Genomic DNA, 21,327 nt, shown 5'->3' with positions numbered 1-21,327 from the left:
GTCAGGCTGAAGGCTGGACTGGCATGGTTCAATGAACAGTCTGAAAGTCGGACTGAAGGCTCACCAGTTTCAGTACAAACAGTCCGGTTCTGAAAGGAATTGGACCAACGGCTGGCGCAGTTCAAAGGAACAGCCTGAATCAGAGAGTGAGGCCAAAGTGTCACTGGGTACTCTGAGACAAACAAGACCATAACCAGCAAAAGTACGAAGCCGTAAAGTAGATACAAAGCCTGGAGAGCCTCAAATACAAAGAGGGTGGAAGTTCGGGTCCAGGAGAAAGACTCACCCTCTAACCCCAGGGTCGCAAGAGAAGCAGTGAGCTCAGTGGACTCTCTTGTGGGTGCCATACTTGTTCGCTCACCAGCCCCGGAGTCACTGGGGTCATCTCTGTATACCCATATGGGCCACCAAAATGTTGGCCTTAAACAAATAGTTATTTCTCCATTGAAGATGGGTTTACTTGGAATCAGCAAAGAATCGCCATTGGGGATCTGCAACCATGGCGAGCCAGGTGCAAATCCCCCAGCAGCAAGAGACGAGAAACACTTTTATAGAGGAGAAGAGGATGTTGGGAAGGCTATTGTGAACAGAGTCCATGGGAGGAATTGAGAGTTCAGTGTGTGGTGGCTTTTCATTGGCTAAATTGTGACAGTCTCTCATTGGCTGAGCTTCTTCCCCGTCAAGAAGTAGTCTTCTTCCTGTTGGGCTCTGCCCTCTACATAGGGCATGAGAGCTCCCCCTTGTGGCCTCCTGACTCTAATTTAAGGAGGTTTCTGTTTATTAATTTAACAAAGCTTACCTAGCAACTTGGAAATATATCCGTGATGTATTTTCCCAGACACCAAACCCAGAACAACAAGTTTTATATATATTATGCATAAGGTAATATATACATGGCAAAGGACTGTCGGTTTCTTGTTATTTGCTTCTTGTTTTTATGGTGCTCAGATTCTAGTTGGAAGACTCAGAAATATAAATGAATAATTACAGAGTAAAATGTTAGACAGAATTATTCTAGTAGTTATGTTAAAATTATATGTTTGAGAGTAGAGTTTTTTTTGTATTCATTTTCTAAAATTGAATCTGGTCCTTTTATGTTATTTAAATTATAGAAAACTTTTAATGAAGAATGACAAATTGTTTTAATAGCTGCCACAGCTAATAAGATTATGTTCTTCATTTTAATTGGCAATTTTTTTTCTTACTGAGCCTTCCTTTTAACTTCCTTAAGGTAAAGAAATAGGAAAAAAACACTGTATAGAGCACTTCATGATGTTTCTCATCTAGCCTTATGATTGATACTAATTTAGATGTGTCTCATCTTTTCTTAGTTGGAGTACTCTCCCTCATTACCCTGACCACCTATATTTTTATACTTCATGTGAGCTAAGTGTTTCTAGAGAAAAAAATCATGCCATGTACAAATTCATATCATCATAGATTCATGAGACCAGCCTCGACTGACATTTAAACTGCTTGGCAATGTTACTACATGTCTCTGGGAAACTCTCTTACTCTTTGCCATGATTGTTTAATTTTTAACTCTTCTTTCCCTTTCCCCATCCCCAGTATATTAGATGTCTTTGTCTCTTACTCCCGGAAAAAACTTCATCTTCTCATCCCCTAATTCTGCAGCCTGCTTGATTTGTGTCCATCCTCTTTTTCTTCTCTCCAGTTCTACGTGCAAAGGCTAATCCTTACTTATGCTCTGGATCTCATCCTTTTATGCTCTCTCAGAGACGTTGTCATTGTAGTTTCCTCTTCCTCTCTTTGCCATCTACATCTAAACATGCTCTAGTATCTCTCCTTTTGTAAAAAGCCAAAAAGACCCAAACTCTCTTTTAATCTCGTGTTCCTATTTCTGTGCCTACCCCTCAAACTGTTCTACTCATTTAAGATGTTTTCTTTGTCTTTGGCATTATGTCTAGATGTGACTTTTTTTCTTGGGACTTTGTGTGTACTTCTTTATTGAGAGAATTCATGACTTTCATTGATTCTGGACACAGTCATAGCCGTTATGTTTTAAAAGATCGGTTTTTCCTACTCTTTCTATTCTGCAGGAATTTTTGTTAGACATATTTGTATTTTGATTCTGTCCTTCACCTCTCTTTTATAATTTCCATTTATTAATCTCTATGCTGTAGCTGGGTAATTTGTTACAGTCTTTTTTGTTCATCATTTCTTTATATTTATTGTTTGACTTGACTACTGAGTAAAGAATTAAAAAGATTTCTTTCCTTCTTCTTCCCAAAGCCCCCCAGTACATAGTTGTATATTTTAGTTGTGGGTCCTTCCAGTTGTGGCATGTGGGGTGCCGCCTCAGCGTGGCCTGATGAGCAGTGCTAGGTCTGCGCCCAGGATCCGAACCGGCGAAACCTTGGGCCGCCAAAGCGGAGTGCACGAACTTAACCACTCGGCCACGGGGTTGGCCCTGAGTAAAGAATTTTAGTGAACATGTTTTCCAATTTTAGGGATTCTTTGTGGTCCTTGTTAAAACGGACCTGATCTGGTTTTGTTCTTTTCCTTTTGTAGCTCTCTTCTCAAAATATTTTTATTTTGAAACATTCTCAAACTTAGAGAAAAGTTGCAAGTATAGTATAGAAAACTTTATTTTCCTAAAGCCTTTGAGGCTAAGTTGGAGACGTAGTGCCCCATCAGCCCCGAATACTTAAGTATTTCTTACAAACAAGGACATTCTCCTACATAATCACATACAACTATCAAGAACGGGAAATTAACACTGCCACCTTACTACCTTCTAGTCTTCAGAAGCCATTCAAGTTTTGATGATTGTCTTAAAATTCTTGAAGATTATAGGCTAGTTATTTTAGATTTGTTTCTTTTTTTCATTATTAGATCCAGATTACGTTTTTTGGAGCAGGTTATCCTAGAAGTGATCTTTCCATTGCATCTCATCAGGTGGCACATAATCAGGCTTTTCCAATGGAAAAGTTTTCTTTTCCCCTTTGTAATTAGTAAGTATGTTATAGAATGAACTTTGAGATTATGTAAATATCCCATTCTTCATCAAACTTTCATTTTATATCAGTGTGGACTTGTGGATTCGTATGGGTTATAATCCGTTTATTGTGATGCTCAAATTGTTCACAATTTAGCCAGTGGGAGCCCTTTTAAACTGGCTCCTTGTCCTTTTGATATGTCACCTTTATTCTCTGAACGCTTCTTTACTTTCTGGCACTGCAAGTTTGTTAGTTTTCTGTTGCTGCCGTAACAAATTACCACAAAATTAGTAGCTTAAAACTACAGAAATTTATTAGTGCACAGTCAGAAGTCTGGATTGGGTTAGCTGATTTCTCCGCTTAGAGTCTCAAGGGCTGAAATGAAGGCACTGGCCACCGGGGCTCTCGTTGTCAGGAGACTGGGAGCAGTCCACTTCCAAGCTCGTTCAGGTTGTTGGCAAAATCTAGTTCTTTTCTTAGAGTTGTAGGACTGGGGTCACCATTTCCTTTCTGGCTGTCAGCTGAGAGCCTTCCTTAGCTCCTAGAGTCTCTCCCATCCTTGCACTTGTGTCCCTACATCTTAGAGCCAGCAAAGGTGAGTTGAATCCTTTTTACACTTAGAGTCTCTCTGACTTCCCCAGCTGTCGCATCTCTCTTGCTTTCTCTTCTGCTACATCTCCCACTGACTCCTCTGCCCTTCCTCTTCTGTTTTTAAGGGCTCGTGTGATTACAATGGGCCCACCCTCACAATCTAGGATAGCCCCCCTATTTTAAGGTTAGCTGATCAGTACCTTAATTGGATCTGCCAGGTCTTTTCACAGCAGTACCTAGATTAGTGTTTGATTGAATAACAAGGGGATAGGAAACTTGCGGGGGAGGGAGGCTGGGTTGGGGGGGCAGCACACATCTTTACAGTTCTGCCTACCACAGGAGGATGTCCCAAGTTTCTCTTTTTTATATATAATGTTGTTCCTTTCTCACATTTGTAATTCTCCTTTTAGGTTCTTAATCATTTAAAATATTTATCTCATGATCTTTATTTACTCTTTCTCTTTCGTAAGGTCTTTGGAGGACAGTCAAATCCTAATGTTTGTGTCTGCTAGCTTGTGATCAAGGGGATTGTTTCCTTCCATGTTTTCTAATTTTGGATTATGGACTCATTTTATAGCCTGGGTTGAGGATATATCCCTTCAGAGAGGTTTTGTGTTTGCCTCTGCTGTGTACTCAAGTGACGGTACCACCTGACCCCTTCTTTTGTAGTTTAATGTTTGGGATTTACCAGACCAGTCACATAGTATAAATTCAAACCCAAAACCTATTTGAAGGCAAGGCTGTGGTTATAAATTCTCAGGGCAGACTTTTCGTCCCCCTATCCAGAGCTCACGTCAAATTGAACAAGCTTCTTTATTTTCTCCCTACGCTGTGATTTTTGTGTTTGTGGGGGTTTTTTTTCCCTAAAAGTGTAGCCCTTGGAAAGTCTTAGTTAGACAGTCACGTGCTGCTTAATGAGAGGGATACGTTCTGAGAAATGCATTGTTAGGTGATTTTGTTGTTGTGCAAATGTCATACAGTGTGCTTAGGCAAACCTAGACGATATAGCCTACTACACACCTAGGCTCTATGGTACTAATCTTATGGGACCACTGTCATACATGCGGTCCATCATTGACCAAAATGTCATTCTGAGGCACATGACTATTTAAATAGATCTTATTAATTTTAACTTTCCATCCTTTGGAGGCCCAAGGGTCTCATCTCTTTTCCTTGTGGGCATTACAGACAAAGGTCCTAGGTTACTAAAACATGTTGGCTCCTCTAGGGTGACCTGTTAAAGCTTTTTCCTCTTCATTTTTTGACTCCTAAGGATTTCCCTTACCTTCTTGTGGGCTCAGCTATTCATTTTTAGGTCATTTTAATTAGGGAGGTTTTTAGGTTGTCTAGTCTGCCTCATTGCCAGAAACAGAGATTTTTCCACTGATTGATTTTGTTCAAACCATTTCATACTGGCTTCTGCAACTACTACTCCACTCAGATCAGGAATAGCTTTCAATACCACCAAGTCCGGTGGATATTTCTCACTCTTCGTCTTAGGTGGCCTCTTAGCGTATTTGTTCTGTTGAGGACCTTTCTTTTCTTGTCTTTTTCACTTTCTCTTCTTTCCCCTTCTCCTTTCCTTCCCTTCTCTTCTCTAACGTTATACTTAACTTGGTTGTCTTACTGTTTTGACTGTTTCTTTTTAGTTTTCTAATGGCTTCTTCTCCTTTATCCTAATTTAGCGTTGAAATTTCTTGGGGCTCAGTTCTGAGCCTCTGCGTTTCTCCCTCCATAATTCTCACCAAATTTAAGCTTAAAATCTCTTGTCTAAAGCATTGTAATAACTACTAAAGTTCTCTCTCTGATTCCACTCTTCCATTGTTTTTCAGGGCATTGTTCACATTCTTTTCTCCAAAATGACCTTTTAAAACAATAATTTCGATCATGCCACTCTCTTGGTTAAAATGCCTTAATAGCTTTTCATAAGGATGAAATTGAAAAGTCCTTTATGGCCTGCAAGGTTCTACATGATCTGGTCCTTGGGCTGGCTTGATCTTTGAGCATCTTATTTCTTTACTTATTATACCACACTGGTTGTATCACTTAGGGTCCATTGTGCACAAGCCACAGAAGTGGATTCTGTCAAATTTAAGCAAAAAAAAGAATTAGTTGGAGATATATGTTTATTTTAGAGAATTAAAGGAGAAACTCTATCCCAGACTTCTGGGAGAAGAGAAATAAGGGTAGTTTCAAGGGCTAGGTAAATAAGAATTAATAGACTCCTAATATTAATACCATTAGACTAACTTAGGTCTGACCATTGTCTGCCCTTGTGAGTATGCATTCAAGATTTAAATTCCTAGGAGAGTTTGTTTGTCGCAGCTTGAGTCGCATGTTCATCTTTGGGCCAAGACTGTGTGAAATTGGGGAGAGGTACTTCCCTGGTCCAAAATAGGTGCTATTTGGAAAAGGGAAAGAATTTTAGGCAGGTAAATAGAACAGAAATGGTATCTAAGGACTTCCTTTTACTTTATGTGTCACTTCTTCACAGAGGCCTACCCTATACTGCTAATCTTAATTAAGTTACCCCTTATATTCTGTCATAGTGCATTCTACTTTTTCATCATAGCAGTAATATTTGTGTGATTATTTAATGTCTGATTCCTTCTCTTTAGTATCTGTTTTCTTTTTTGTAGTATCTTTGGCGTCTAGCATTGTGTCTGGGCATATAAGGCACATAAGTATTTGTAGAATATTGTAAAATGAAGTCAACTATGCAATATTCAGTTGATTTCATCAAAATGACATTAACAACATTTTAAAAGATTTTATAATGACGTAGGAAAATATGTAAAGTGTAAAAGGATTAAAAATACTATATCCACTATGTAGGCAGCTGTATAAAGTAAAATAAAACCATAAACTATGCATCAAAAAGTCTAAAAACATATAAAAATATTGACAATGTTTGCAGATAATTTTTTTCTATTTTTCCATTTAACATTTTTAATAAGGAGTATGTGTTGTTTTATAGGTAAAGTCAAAAGAAGCAATACATAATGAACAAAACTGTTCGTCTCTGTGTAAAAATAGAGCAGCCTAAGAAATAGTTAATGCTTGCCTGAAGAGATTTAGGATCACGTATATTCCATCAAGATGGCCAAGAGTCTCAGGAAAGACAGCTTTTACTTTCTTCAAAATTTTATGTTACCCTCTCTGAGTAATGAATGTGTTAATCATATAGAGACTTATTTCACAATTTAGAAAGGGAGAGCCAAGATAAAGAATATCCTTAAAGTGTTCGGTCATTAGTTGCCAAAGGGAAGGGACATTAAGGCAACATCAACAACGGAAGCTCTCTATTACTGTATATATTATCCTATTTACTTCTTTTAACATTAATAGATATTGTTCCTTTTTTTTTTGAGGAAGATTAGCCCTGAGCTAACTGCTGGCAATCCTCCTCTATTTGCTGGGGAAGACTGACCCTGAGCTAACATCTGTGCCTATCTTCCTCTAATTTATATTAGGGACTCCCGGCACAGCATGGCTTGCCACACGGTGCCGTGTCCGCACCGGGGATCTGAACCGGCGAACCCTGGGCCGGCGTAGCAGAACGTGTGCACTTAACCACTGCACCAGCGGGCCGGCCCCTGTTCCTTTTTATATTTAATAATATGGCTACTATTTATCAAATGCTTACTATGTGGTAGACAGTATACTAATAATATAGTATATGCTTCGCATGTATTAGCTAATCCTTGCACCAGTCCTGTGAAATCATTAGTGCCATCCTCACTTTATAGAAGAGAAATGTTAGGTTCAATGAGGTTAAGTTATTTGCATCAGGGAGCAGGATTTAGACTAACTATATTATACTCCTATATTATTATCTATATATTACATTATATGATCCTCCAGAAAAGAATATTCAGTCTCCTGGGGTGTTGATTAGGGTTAATTTATCAGGCTTAGTCATTTACTTGGTTAAATATTCCTCAAGACTATCCCATTCATTTACTCTGGTTCTTTTCTGCACAAGCAACTTGATGTGGTACTGGTTTGGCACCCAGGCAGTTTGAAACTGGGAAGCAGGAACTTTGGTTAGTGAACACTAATATTTCTGTCGCTAGACAAGTACACTTCTGTCATATATTGATTTTATATAATTGCAAAGGGCACACTAATAAAGCTTAGGTCTGCACAATGTTTTCTTGACTCCACCCACACTATACTCTTCTTCCTAGGATCGCCATCTGTCTGCGTGTTTCCAGATCCACTGGGCATTTTCAGTCTGTGTCTTAACTAGCCTTTTCAGCATCATTGATACCGTTGATGCGGCCCTCTCTTTCTTTAGTCTCTTTTTCTGGGGTTTAGTGACGTCACACTCATTATTTTCTTCTTACCCCACTGATCTCAGTTTTCTTTACAAAGTCCTCTTCCACTAATCATCCTTGAAATGTTAGAGGTCTTTAGGACTTAGTTCTAGGCTGATTTTTTCCCTTTTACAAACAAAAATCCACTCTTCCTGTTCCAGTTTTCAACACCTCAGTAAATGGTACTCTAATAACTAGCCAAAAACCTGAGATTCATTCGTAATTCTTTTCTTTACTCCATCTACCAAATATAGCTCATCTTCAAGTTTAGGTGATTATAATTGCTAGATGGCACTTCAGATCCCTCTTTCTCCATGTTCACTACCGCTACCACCTTAGTCCAGAGGGACTTAATCTTTCATCCAGATTGTGGATTAGCCTCCTGAATGGTCTTTCTGTCTCCCTTCTTCCCTCCTCCAGTTCATTTGCTACATAGAAGTCAGAGGGATGATCTTTGAAAAAACCAAGGCTTGCTCTTTGCCTTTGGTATCTTCCCCTTGATCTTCACATAAATTCTAGACACCGCTACGTGGCTTACAAGGTCCTGTGAGATCTGCTCCTTCCCCTCTCTCCAGCCTTGTCTCCTGCCACTGTCTCCACTATGCTTCCGCCATATTACCTATTTTCTCTTTCTCCTGGTGTTTTGAACAGCTTTTCTACTTCACTCTTTGTCCGGTTAACACCTACCTACCTAACCTTTAAGGCCTTGGCTTAAGTATTTCTTCAGACAGATCTTTTCTGCTTTCTAATTTTTCACTCTCATAGTACCCTTTTGTCTTCCATCATACCACTTGTCACATTTATAGTCATGTGTTTAATGTTTGCCTCCATAATTAAATAGTAAAATCCTGGAGAACAGAGATCTTTCTGTCTTGTTCTCTACTTTATTTCCTGCTCCTAGCACAGTGCCTGTCTTGTAGTAGATGCACAATAAATATTTATTTGATACACGGATGGATGGATGGATGGATGAATGAAAGAAATTGAATCAGTATGTCACTGCCACCCTCTGTATCATTATTTCTACTCTCTATCTGTTTCTACTCTACTCTCTATCGTGAACAAATGAATTTCAGAACAGTTTCCTAGAGCTTATGCATTGCAGGATTCAGTTCTATTTAATTCGATGAATGTCACCTTGATTTGAACTAAAATACCATGTAACTTGTAAAAGATGGAAATAGAATGAAGTTAAATAGCAAGCAGATACAGAGCAATCTAAGAGGAGTATTTGCTTTGGGAAAAAAGCTCTAGAAGTCTTAGTAAACTGTGCTATACCAGTCCTACCTGAGGTGTGAGGGAGTTGAGGGAGTCAGTGATCCTCATTTTCAAAAAGAGATTTAGAATTTTATGCTTTCCTGCCTTGATATGAAAGGAAATTCTGATTTGTTCTATTCTGTAGCAGTAACCTGAATACCAGGCACAATTTCAAAGTGTGATCACTAAATTGCACATTTGTCTGTGCAGTTTCCCATTTAGGTATGTGCTAATACAATATAAAAACAAATTTAAGTGTAGAGATCGAAGGTCTTCAATCACCACAATTTTACTTCTCAGTATCATACTTCAATGATATATTATTGCATGTGGTAATGGTAATTGCAGTTTTCCAAGTGTAGTAGGGACATGAGAGAACCTGACAATTACAATACTGTACTTTCTTGATTTTAAAACTAACTTTTTAACTAGAGCGTTAACTCTAAAATAGCTGTAAGCTATCATTTATGGAAACTTACTGTGTATTAGGCATTGCTAGAACCTTTACATAGATATTCTCAAATAAAAGCCTTTAAGGTAGCTATTATCTTGGTCTTAAACAAAAAAAAACAATATGGAGGCTCAGAAAGATTAATTTTATTAAGATCACATAGTTGAGAGAGCCAGGAGTTTTATCTCAGTTCAGTCAAAAACTTGTGCAATTTTGATTTCAGCATGCTGCCTCCAGCTAACTTTTGTCTTTTAGTTTTAGGAGTTGGTGATTCCATGTTTAGTATGCTTTTCACCATTAAAAAACCCCAGATAATCAGCATTCTACCTCTTAAGGTACTTTTAAAAAGCTGAGTTTAAGTACTTCTCGTTGGAACTCCTCCACCCTAGTCTCTTCCTCTCAACTTAAATCATCCTTCCTGTTATGTGTCCTTCTTAGGGTACCGAGCATTTCTTTCCTGTATGATAGTAGCTTATGAATACCAGTTAGCTCTCATAGCACCTTGTGAATACCAATTAGCTCTGCTATGAGACTGTAAGTTCTTTGAAAGCGGAATTCCTTTCTGTTCTTTGCTGTCTTCAATAGCTTTTATAATAAGAATCTCAATAAAAACTTGTTGAATGAACTATGGAGTAAACTTTTTTTGAAAAAAATACCTTTCTCAGCTATGCGCCCATCCTTTGGAATATAATTATAGGTTTATAAATACTCACTTCATTTACTTACTATCTCTTTTCTGTCCTTCACAGGCAAACTTCTTAAAAAGAATTATGCCAAGATTTATTGTTACATTTAGTGACTCCTTTTTCTGGCCTTACCTTAACTGACTGGTAGCATCATTTGACCTTTTCTGTTGAAATTCTCTAAGGAGTTGCTAAGACTCTCTCTCTCTCTGTTTTCTTATTTTGTTCTTTGTGGTCTTTCTTTGTCTACCCTTTAAATGGTAATATTCCCTGGGGTTCTTTCTTTGTCTTCTTCTCTTGATCATGCTGAGAACTTTCCCTGGCTGATCTCACTTTTCCATTCCTTGGCTTTGACCAGCTTCGTACAGGAGATGTACAGGAGATGTAAATCAGATACTTAGAGGAGCCAGGTAGGCAACGGGAGTGAGTGCAGTGGAGGAGAAGACTAAGGAGTGACGGAACCCTGCTGGTGGATTGAAGAGTCTGTGCTTTCAAGAAGTAAAGCTTCTGTTAAAGAACCCAAAGCTCCGGCAGGTTGTTGCTGTTTCAGGATATACGGTTTCCAGTGCTGACAGAGCTGCAGTTTTTCGGAAGGAATTAGAAATCGAGACTTTAACATGGAATTTCCGTGTTTCTAAATATGAACTGGTTAAATTTTTCAAACACAGTGCAGGCCAACCAAAAGCCTTTTTGAGTTTTCATGTTTGTTTATTCTAACTTTACTATGCTTCTGACTCCTCGATTTCTATCTCCAGACCTTGTTTTTCTGCTGAGCTTCAGGCTCATCCCGTTCTGTTCTAGACTATATAGGAGTTTTATGTTTGACAGGCATCTCAAAGACCATAATGATCAACCTGAAACTCAGACGTTGTTAGGAGGTGGTTTCAGTTATGGAATCAAACAGCTGTGAGTTTGCACCCTTGTTCCACCACCTGCTAGGTCACTAAGCAAGTTACTTTATTTCTGTAAACTTCTGTCTGCCCAAATGTAAAATGGGAGTAATATTTACCTCTTTGGGCTGTTATTATGGTAGCATGGTGACCTACACATGGTAACCAAAAACTGGATGCTCTCAGTTGGTGTTCCTGCTTCCCTGAGTGAATGACATCACCACTCACACACCCACTTGCTGATGCTTAAGAGTCATTCTTGACTCCTCCCCCTTTTTTATTCTTCAAGTCTGATTAGTTATCAGTCCTATGAACTTTGTCTTTGTAATGTCTGTTTACTGTTGTTACCTTAGTGTAATCCCTGTTTTTGCTCATCAGTATTACTGTAGCAGCATAACAGCTTTTCCAGCCTCTATTTAAATCCCCTCCCTAGTCTCGTCTCAGCCTTGTGCCAGTGATTTATGTTTTGCTTAAACACCAATCTGATCACACCAAACTTTTGTGTACAGTCCTTTAGTGGCTTCCTATTATCTCTAAATTTTTTTTTTAAGGTTTTATTTTTCCTTTTTCTCCCCAAAGCCCCCCGGTACATAGTTGTGTATTTTTAGTTGTGAGTCCTTCTAGTTGTGGCATGTTAAATTTTTAATTTTTAATATTTTAACATTTTTGTTCTTCTTGATCTGATTCCTGCTTATTTTTTAGCCTTATTTCTTGCTTCAGCTATACAGATAGTACTTAGAAGGTTTTAGAATTTGCCCTGCTCCCTGTTGTGTTTCTTCCTCAAACCACCCTTCACCTCTGTTCTACAGCTCCTTCAGAAATAAGCTTTAAAAGCACCCATCTCTTCCAGTAAGTTTTTTGACTCCCACCCTCTCTCACCCCTGGTCTGTGTTAGATGCCCCTTTTTATGCACTCATAGCCTCCTGAGGATGTCTCTATCTTAGTACTCTTCACAGTCTTTTGTAATTGTCTCTTTTTTCCACTAAGCTTCTTGAAGGCGCAGACCACATATCTTGAATGGCTTTGTATCTCCAGGGCTTAGAATAATGTCTGGCAAACAGTGAGCTCTCAGGTGTTTGCAGAATGGATGCATTTGTTGAGTGAATAAATTACCGTTTTTCTGGATAAATTGTAAATATAAAAAGGAGCCTCACTTATAGTTGTAAGGCCTTTAAAATATCCCAATTCTTTTATTTCCCTTGTTTGAAGATTATAAATGCTTTTATTTATTATGAATCAATAATATTTATGTTTAGAACAAAGTAAATTGTACTGTTGATATAAATAACTAATTATTGTTGCCTTCAAGGGCTATAGTTTCTCAAAAAATATTTTTTGACTGCAGCCCACTTAGGTTCATTTTTTCCTGCTTTCCTCTTGTTAGGGTGTCAAATTCTTAGGATCTCATTCTCTTTCACCCTCCCTAGAGCCTTGGTTATAGCAAAATTTCTCAGCTTCCATGCTCTTGACACTATAGGCCAGATAATTCTTAGTTGCAAGGAGCTGTGCTGTGTATTTTAAGATATTTAGCAGCATCCTTGCCTCTACCAGTATTACTAGATACCAGTAGCGCCTCCTGGTTTTGACAACCAAAAAATGTCTCCAGAAATTGTCAAAAGTCTTCCTTGGAGCAAAGTCTCCCCTAGGTGAGAACCCTGTGGGTTTACTGATATCCCATCTCTTATCTTATCCTCAAAGAGCCTCTCCTTCTCTCTGGGCTCTTTGTTATCGGCGTAGGGGCATGATCTCCCACCTTTAAAAAAAACAAAACATCTTTTATCAGAAACTCCTTATTTCCTCTGAACTTTTGCTTATTTTCTCTTTCCTTCTTCTTTCCCATCCACTTGTCAAGAATGAATTACTTCCACTCTCTCATTTCCCACTTTCTGGCTTTTACCCCCATAGTGCTGCTGAAAATGCTTTCAAGTTTCCCGTCCTCTTTTCCTGTGTTCCTTGGCGTGAATGTTAGCACCCCCTCGCAGTCCGTGTCCTCTTCATCTCTGAGACCTTCCCCGACTCCTGCACCCCACTCAGTCATGAAGTCTTCTTTATTCCGCCTCCTGAACATCTGTAGAATCCACCTGTATTCTTCATTCTCACAGGTGTGCCCACCAGTGTCATCAGCCTCTTGATTAGTCTCCGAATCTCTAAGTCTGGTTTTGTTCTATTTTGTTGTCTACGTTGTAGCCTGGGTGACCTTTCTAAAACAAAGTCCCTTCCCATTTCAGACCTTCTCAGTTAGTTCTGGGGCCCTAGTATCTGCATTTTGAAAGGCTTACTTAGGTAATTTTTATGTAACTCTTAATTGCTTCATTCTTCTATTTAAGAAACATTTCATTGCTCTTAGAAATTCCTAGAACCCTTATTATTATTTTTACAAAGCACTTCCTGACGTGATCCCTGCCTATTAGCAAAGCCATTTTTGATACATAAAAAATGGTTTAGGTTCTTTTAGACAAATGTTTTATAAAAAGTCAGTATTTATTAATTTAGTTACTGTCACTTTCTTTTTTTTTTTTTACCACCACCAATAAAGTTTATCATTGGGGGAGGGATCAGGAGGAAACATGGGTGTTCTAACTTATTGATTAATGTTGTATGTCTGTGACATTTGACTGCTAAGTTATAAAATATTTAAATAAGATTTTTTTTTCTTTCAGGTATTTATAACAGCAATGATGTAGCAGTATCATTTCCAAATGTAGTATCTGGCTCAGGATCTAGTACTCCTGTCTCCAGTTCTCATTTACCTCAGCAGTCTTCTGGGCATTTGCAACAAGTGGGAGCTCTCTCCCCATCAGCCACATCATCTGCAGCCCCCGCTGTTGCTACAACTCAGGTAAATTATCACAGTGCTGTGAGTGACCTGTAGATGGGTTTGTCATTTTCGAAAGTGAGTTTGACTGGAGGAGAGAGAAATGAAATAGGGCTTCCTGTAGGAATTTATAAAATAGCTCAATTTGTATTGACCTGTGAGGGAAATTCTAGACACCTTTACATGATATTCATGAGAGAGGACAAAGAAATATGTTGGCACCGACTGGGTCTTTTCAGTTTCTGAGTTTTAATTTTGTCCTAATGATGTAAAATAGTAATTTGGGGAGAGCTTTTATTCTTTCTTTTAAAAAGTAGTACTTAAAAAGTATGAACCCAGTTTGGATTTTTTTTGGTTTTAAAAATTCCTTTTATAATTTTAAAAATCACACAAATAACTTGAATATTTGCTGTCTAAATTTTTAAAAACCAGTGTAGGAGAATATAGGATAAAGAGTGAGTCATCCCTTTAAGTACTATATGTTTTTCCTCCTAGTAGGAGAGAAGGAATGTTCATAAATATTGTAAGTCATGGTGACTGTGTTGGTGGTTTTGCATTTATTTATTCCTTTTCTTCACTTTAGATCTGTAACTTGATAGGTGACCTAGTCGACAGGAATGCTTTAAATTAAAAGTCAAATCGGAAAAGTCATAATCTTGGATTATATAAATAGGACAGTAAATGGGCAAAGCTTTACACACACACGCACACACACACACACCCCTCCCTACGCCATCTGCCCACCCCTACATTTTCCTAAAGGTAATAATTTAAAATTACTAAAGTATATGTTTTTTATTTAAAATTCTTCATAATTTTACTTTCATTTTATCCAAAGCTCTATAGTAAGTCTTTTAATGTTTTGAGAAAATTATAATAGTGACAAATGTCTAATTGCAAACAACTAGTTAAATAGTTGTTTGCAAATTGCTGTAAACTATACATTATGAACGTGTTCGTACTTTCCATTCTACGGGCTTTTGGAATATATATACACTTTTCCAGTATTTTCTGTAAGTTGTACATCAAAGCCCAGCGTTGTTCAAGTATGTGATGGCAGTGCAGACAATCGTGATGATAATTAGGTCAGGTATTAGAATAAACAGCAGACAGTTCAGCACAGAAAATCAATGGCATGATTAGTGTTATCATATTTGAAAACGAAGGTTAACTATTTGGTGAACCTCTCAACCTGAATAAGGGAAGTTTGACTAGTTTAGGAGAGTTTTTCTTTAGCTTATTTTACTGGCCTTGGTGAGGTAGCCATAATAATAGGGGTTTGGGGTTATAGAAGGTGAAAGGATAAACGAGAGAATGGCTCTTATAAATAGTTTTATCCGTTTTAATTAAGTGTAACCATATGCTGTTGATAGCTTTATATCCTTGGACAAAGTCTCACATGAACATTTTCAATGTGCATTTTTCTTTTCTTTCTTTATAAAAGTCTGTTTTAATTACTCTCCGGTTAATTCCAGGCTGAATTAAGCAAAAATCTCATTTCTTCTCATTCATTATGTTTGTGGTTTGGGGGTTGGCATTAGGGAGGTAGAGGGGGGAAGTGGTGGTGAAGAGAAATTTATAGCTAGAGGGAAAATTCCACTTAACATATGACTCAACTGAAGAACAAAGAAATCATAGTTGCAAGTAATCCAGGATTCAGTCCAATTAAAATCTTTACTGTTTATCCTCTTTCCATGTTTCAGTAAGATGGGTCTCTTATAAATATGATCATCCAGTTAGACTCAAATGCTGCATGCTGAGACAACTGCATCTATGTTTCTGTCTAGCAGTAAATGCTTTCTGCCTTCAAGCTGAAGCTTATTTAGCCTGGCTTATCTGGTGCTGCTGTAGCAACCATCAGTCTCCAGGCAACTGAGGCACGGTGACCTCTCAGTTGAACTGAGTGCAGAACTACTTCAATTTAGCTGCCTGAGACAATAGTATTGGTATTGAATGTGCAAAATGTGAATTTTCTAGGCAAAACGTGCAAGGACAAGGAAACAAAAATATTTAGAATAAATTGAATGTTCAGATAGGACTCTTAAAATTGTAATGCACTTGGTAATTGAATCTTTTTTTCAAAATGACAAAAGTTTATTTCTGTTTAACATTCACATAGACCCTGTTTGTTTTCAAATCATGCAATTCATTGTGTTTAGATAATCACATCCTAGCCTTTTATTTAGGGTTTCTTTATAAGTAGTTGATTTAAAATGAAAAGAGCAATGGTATAAGTGGGTAAATTAAAATTATTAATATTTAAAATGTAATTATGGAAGTCTTGTTATAATTATTAAGAAAACCATCACACCAGCAAGCAAATGTTTTTAAAAATATAAATCAGAAAATAGAATGTTAAATTTGAATAATATTTTGCCTCCCCATCTCCCCCCCCCCCAAAAATCTTAATGAAAGTAGTAATTTTTAGTGACTGGCTTGGTGCCAGCAGGACAAAAATCCAGAGGTCATTCTTGATCTTTCTGGCCTTGGTTTTAAGTAAGATAGACAGGCCTCTTGTTTGGCTTATTTGCTGTCTTAAGAATTGTTCCCTGGAAAGTGGTCAGGGAGGTAAGATCAGGAAGAGCTAATAGAAATTAAAAATGAGAATATGTTTGTGCCTTTAATGGGAGAAAAAGGAGACACTTGTAAAATTTTGGAGGGTGAGGGACACGGTCTGATACTTAGTAGCCCTAATTTGAAAAAATGTTTGATAACCTGTCTTATATTCTTCAGTGTTAAATCCTTTTGTTTTATTTGATATACTTGTTTTTAGAGTAATTGTTCATTCGCAGATATCAGCAATATAGTTACAGTTATAGTTCCTTAACATTATTGGAATATAGACCCCATGTGATTTTTCAGTGATGTGCTCTGCCCTCGTGTATCATGAGTAGAGCTATAAATTAGTTTCTGTAGGTGTGCCATTAATTTTTCATTTTGCCTTTCAAATTCCACTCTGTTTCCCGGTTCTACATTTATTGTGTTCTGTCTTTAGGAGAATTCTAGTGCTTTTGGTGGAAGGATGATTACTTTAATAGAAGAATTTAAGACTGAATGTAATGAAAAAGAATTGTATTCTAATAGATCTCACATTCCGGGTTTTGCCTTTGGATACAGTCTTCATATGGATGATCATGGTTCCTTGTTTACTCTGTTACTTCTTTACAAAATGATACAGGTTTAAAAATAATTTAAGTGAAGGAACTTCCAAGGTTTATTTGTGTGTTATTTAGTAAATGCAGATATTTAAATATTGTAAAGATACAATGTAGTAAATAATGTTTTGCAGATTTCTGTGAGACTTCTACTTCAATCCCTTTCAGTGTTTTGTTTCCCAGTATCCTGACTTTGGTGTGTGTGTATGTTGGGGAGTTGTCTTAGATGGAGTCCTTGATTTCCTTTCAGATGGTGTCTGATACACCAGACACTTTTATTCTGTGTGAGGAATTGGTTCAGTGTCCCAGGCAGCTTCACCTGACTTCAGAGGATCTCTGACTTGATTGGTCAGAATCAGAGTTTCATCTATTTTAAATAATTTTATTATGACTTGTAATTTTAAGGAAGTTAACATTCTGAGCAAAATTAAGTTTTTGTAAGTCCTTTGTAACATCAGTCACTTAACTATTGGATGATGAAAAGGTTAAGTAACTGCGCAAGGTCACATGTCAAGTAGGTGGTGGAACTTAGTTTGAAGCAAGGCAGCCTGGCTCCCGAGCCTGCTCTCTGCTTTGCTAATCAGTACCATAAAAATGGGTCTTCCAATTACGTGCCTCTGTGTCAGGGGGTGTCTTTCTGAAAAACATTGTTAAGAGTTTTACTTTGTCCGTTTATGTGATACGATGCAAAATGGCAGAAGTGTGAGTCAGAAATACTGGGATCCAGGAGCTTTGCTATGCCCTAGGGTGACTCTGAGCAGGTCTTTTAAATTTGTGGGCGTCGATTTCTTTCATACGTAAAATGAAATACTTTAAATACCCGTCCGCCCTGTGCTACAGGTGTGCAGTGAAGTTCAAATGAGAGTGAGTACTCTGCAGATGATAAAGTCCTTTGGAATTAATGGTTATTGCACTGTTACAGTTGTTATAGGACAGTATTAATTTCAACTGCTACAGGAACAGCCTGACTACCAGTGAGAAAAATTGTAGACGATCACTTTCTTTTCTAAAAACAGTATTAAGATTTTCTTTTAAAGTTCACAATTCCGTGTTAACATAGGTATATGAATTTTAGCCATTTTAGGTTCAGCTGTTGACCATGGTCTTTTCCAGTTCTTAAATTATTTCAGTAACTGCTGTAGTCATAAGGACTTAATTTTTTCCCGAAAAGATAGGTGATGTATTGATTAGATATTAACCAATTAGGAAACCTGCTTAGAATTGGTTGGTTATTCTCTACAGTCTTGTTGTCCAATCCTGAGTGCTCAGTGATGGTTTAACTACAGTTTAATCCCTCCCACTACTTTATAGAAACTCAATTGTGGGGCATTTCAGTATTAGCCTAAACAATGGTTTTGAATACGTTAAGCTCCTAACAATTAGGGAGCAGTTTGGGGCATTGAATAATGTGGAATGATGCAGTTGAACCTGACAGCTTTAACAGTCAGCCTACTCATGGGACCTGAAAGTTGTTCACACTTGGTTTCATCTCTCATCACACGCTGAGTATTAAAGCCTTACTGGTGGTAGCTGACACAGAAATGGGGTCTGTTATCAGAACATGTTTCATAGTGCAAAGTTTGAGTGCAGTTAGAGAATATATGAAACTTTCCATTGTTCTCCAGTTTTTCCTGGAAACTTTTCTAGTCAAGCAAATTGTGTTTGCAAATTGAAAAAATATATAAATCATCATTAAAATATTTGAATCCTTACATTATATTTGCAGTATTACTGTGTTATTTTAGAGTACATAGATTAAGATGCTATTGTATAATGAGACATACCATCTAATTTTTTTAGGGAAACATGTTTTAATCTTTGAAATATAACCATGTTGATATCAGAATATAATTGGTAAATTATATTCTCCATGAAGTTAATGGAAAAGGTGGAAACCATAATAGCTTATGAAAATAATTTTTAAAATAACTAGCTAAACTTTGAGTGGTTATCATGTGCCAAGCGTTCTTCTAAGCCCTTTACATATATTAACTCAATTCACGCTTAGACTATTTTTTTGAGGTAGATACTATTATTACCTCCATTTTTACGGATGGAAATTGAAGACAGAAAGGTTTAGTACCTTGCCCAAGGTGAGACAGCTTGGTTTATGACAGATATAGTGATGATAAAAAGTTTTTCTTCTAAGAGTATATGTGAAATAGGAATTTTTTTAAAAACGATATTCAATTTAGTAAGTCTGATGAGATTTTGGAAGAATGTATTTTTAAATCACGTGTCAGGGTGGGAAAGCTTAAAGAAGCAGCTTCTCTGTTTTACAGCTTGTTTGAATCATTTGACTTTAATGTTTATTGACAGGTTAATTGTGCATTTAAAAAATGCTTGCTATAACCTCTTCCTGTATGATTGCAGTGTGAAGTTTCATACCCATTTTAAGAGGATGTATTGCTATGATACTTTGCAGAGGTGAAATTTTTATACTATTCTAACTTAATTTTTTTCTTTATTCTTTATTATTCTGCCTTCATCAACATTAGGGAGAAAAAAAAAATCTACAAAAACAATACCCACTTTTAAGTCTGATATTCAGATAATTGAGTAGACTTAGCCTGACTTTTTTTCCCTCTACAGCTAACTCCTTTAGAATGAGCTAAGTGCCTAGGAATTTGGTAGAATTATTTTACTCCATGACCAGGGCTCCTTTAAAACTTATCTGTGGTCGCAAGCAGACATTTGAAATGTGAGGGGTGAACTATTAACAACAGGAGAAATTTCAAGCTGAAATATAATTTTAATCTTATTAATATTTTAATATGATGTGTCAGTCTACTTAGGAAACACTAAATTTCTTTGATTTGTTTTGAGTTTGAATATTGCCTTGGTAGAGACTTTCATATCTTTCTAGATGTTTAACGTAGTAAGTTATTCTTAATTTGTTAAGGATATTGTTTGGCTCAGGCTCCTAAACATATTTTGTTTCAAAGTGCCTTAGATTTATCTCAATTAATTATTCAGTTTATTCTTACTCTACTTGTCTGTGGGTCCATCTTGTAAAATAATTATACTTCTCTTAATAAGACTTTTACTAGAGTGTTAGAATAAGTATAATATAACATCTTGAGTGGAAGTGGTTCCTTTCAATTATTAATATTGGGCAGAGAACAAGAAAACCTCTCTAAGATATCATATATTGGAAGTTAAAGCAGAAGTTTATTATGGCAATATGAACTTATAATTTTATAAAATATTTTTGTCTTGATCTAATCTAACATCTATTTTCACATTTTGAATAGATGACTTGATTTCGATGGGACACTATAAAGCCAAGTAACCAGTTTGTTTTGTAATCATATTCTTTTTTGTTTTAACTTCTCATTTTGAAATAATTTTAGATGTATAGAAAAGTTCCAAAAACAGTACAGAGTTCACGTATATCGTGGATACCCTTCACTCAGTCTCCCCAGTGTTAACAGCTCATATTCTTGTAGTGCCAGTAGACCCAAGGAGGATATCTGTCCACAGTAGTCATTCTCTTTACCTGGGCAAGATAAAATTGAAATGTCAGAAGGTAGGTACTTCTCTCCTAAAAGAATTGCCAGTCTTTATACCAGCTATTCGGAAACCGAGTACTTTAGTAGTTTGCTTCCAGTGCACTCTTTAAAATCCATGTCCAAAGCATGCTGTGGAGAAGTGTGTGTATATTGTTTCTTTAATTCCTTGTTCAAGGTTTCTATTTCATATAAAAGCTTTCAGTGCCCCTTATGTTTCATAACCACTGTTTCCTTAGATTCACGTGGACTTCCTTCCATCCCCCTGAATCTTAGTACTTTCACTTATTAATGACAACAAAGGTTTTTGAGTCTACCAAATGCCAGACATTATGTGTGTACTCTCCTCAGTAAGTTGCCTTTCTTATCCCCACTCTCTCATTTATCCTTCTTTGTTGCTGCTGAGTTGTGGGATCTTTTCGCTAAAATGTTGGGGAGTTCTTGGCCGTAAGGTGCCAATAGAGTTATCAAAGTTTCTGAGCATTAACCATTCTAAACATCATTTCAGAAGTATTGGCTAAGCAGTATCAGACATTTGTCGAGTCCTTAGTAACTCATGTTACCCACTTAAAATGATGTTAATGACTTGAGTTTTAATGTAGAGTGGTTTAGATGTTTGAATACACCACAAAACCCTACCTGGTAAAATGAATAACTTACTTTTAATCTTCTTTTGAAAGTCTCTTGTTTAGATAAA

At 37.0% G+C, this 21,327-nt stretch overlaps 1 protein-coding gene across 22 annotated transcripts in view; it reads left to right on the top strand.

Annotated features, from left to right (window-relative positions):
* MLLT10 (MLLT10 histone lysine methyltransferase DOT1L cofactor) overlaps positions 1-21,327 on the top strand; it is a 258,500-nt gene that overhangs the window by 217,242 nt on the left and 19,931 nt on the right. For all 22 annotated transcript variants that reach the window (XR_011499305.1, XM_070501151.1, XM_070501159.1 and 19 more), the window contains one exon: positions 13,812-13,990. Coding sequence is in view for 21 of the 22 variants with exons in the window: in XM_070501151.1 (XP_070357252.1) it covers positions 13,812-13,990 (179 nt within the window). In the remaining variant the exon portion in view is untranslated. The remainder of the gene's footprint in view (positions 1-13,811; positions 13,991-21,327) is intronic.

This window comes from Equus asinus, chromosome 29, assembly GCF_041296235.1.
Source record: "Equus asinus isolate D_3611 breed Donkey chromosome 29, EquAss-T2T_v2, whole genome shotgun sequence".
Lineage (NCBI taxonomy): Eukaryota > Metazoa > Chordata > Mammalia > Perissodactyla > Equidae > Equus > Equus asinus.
This window is presented reverse-complemented; position numbering and strand designations above follow the sequence as displayed.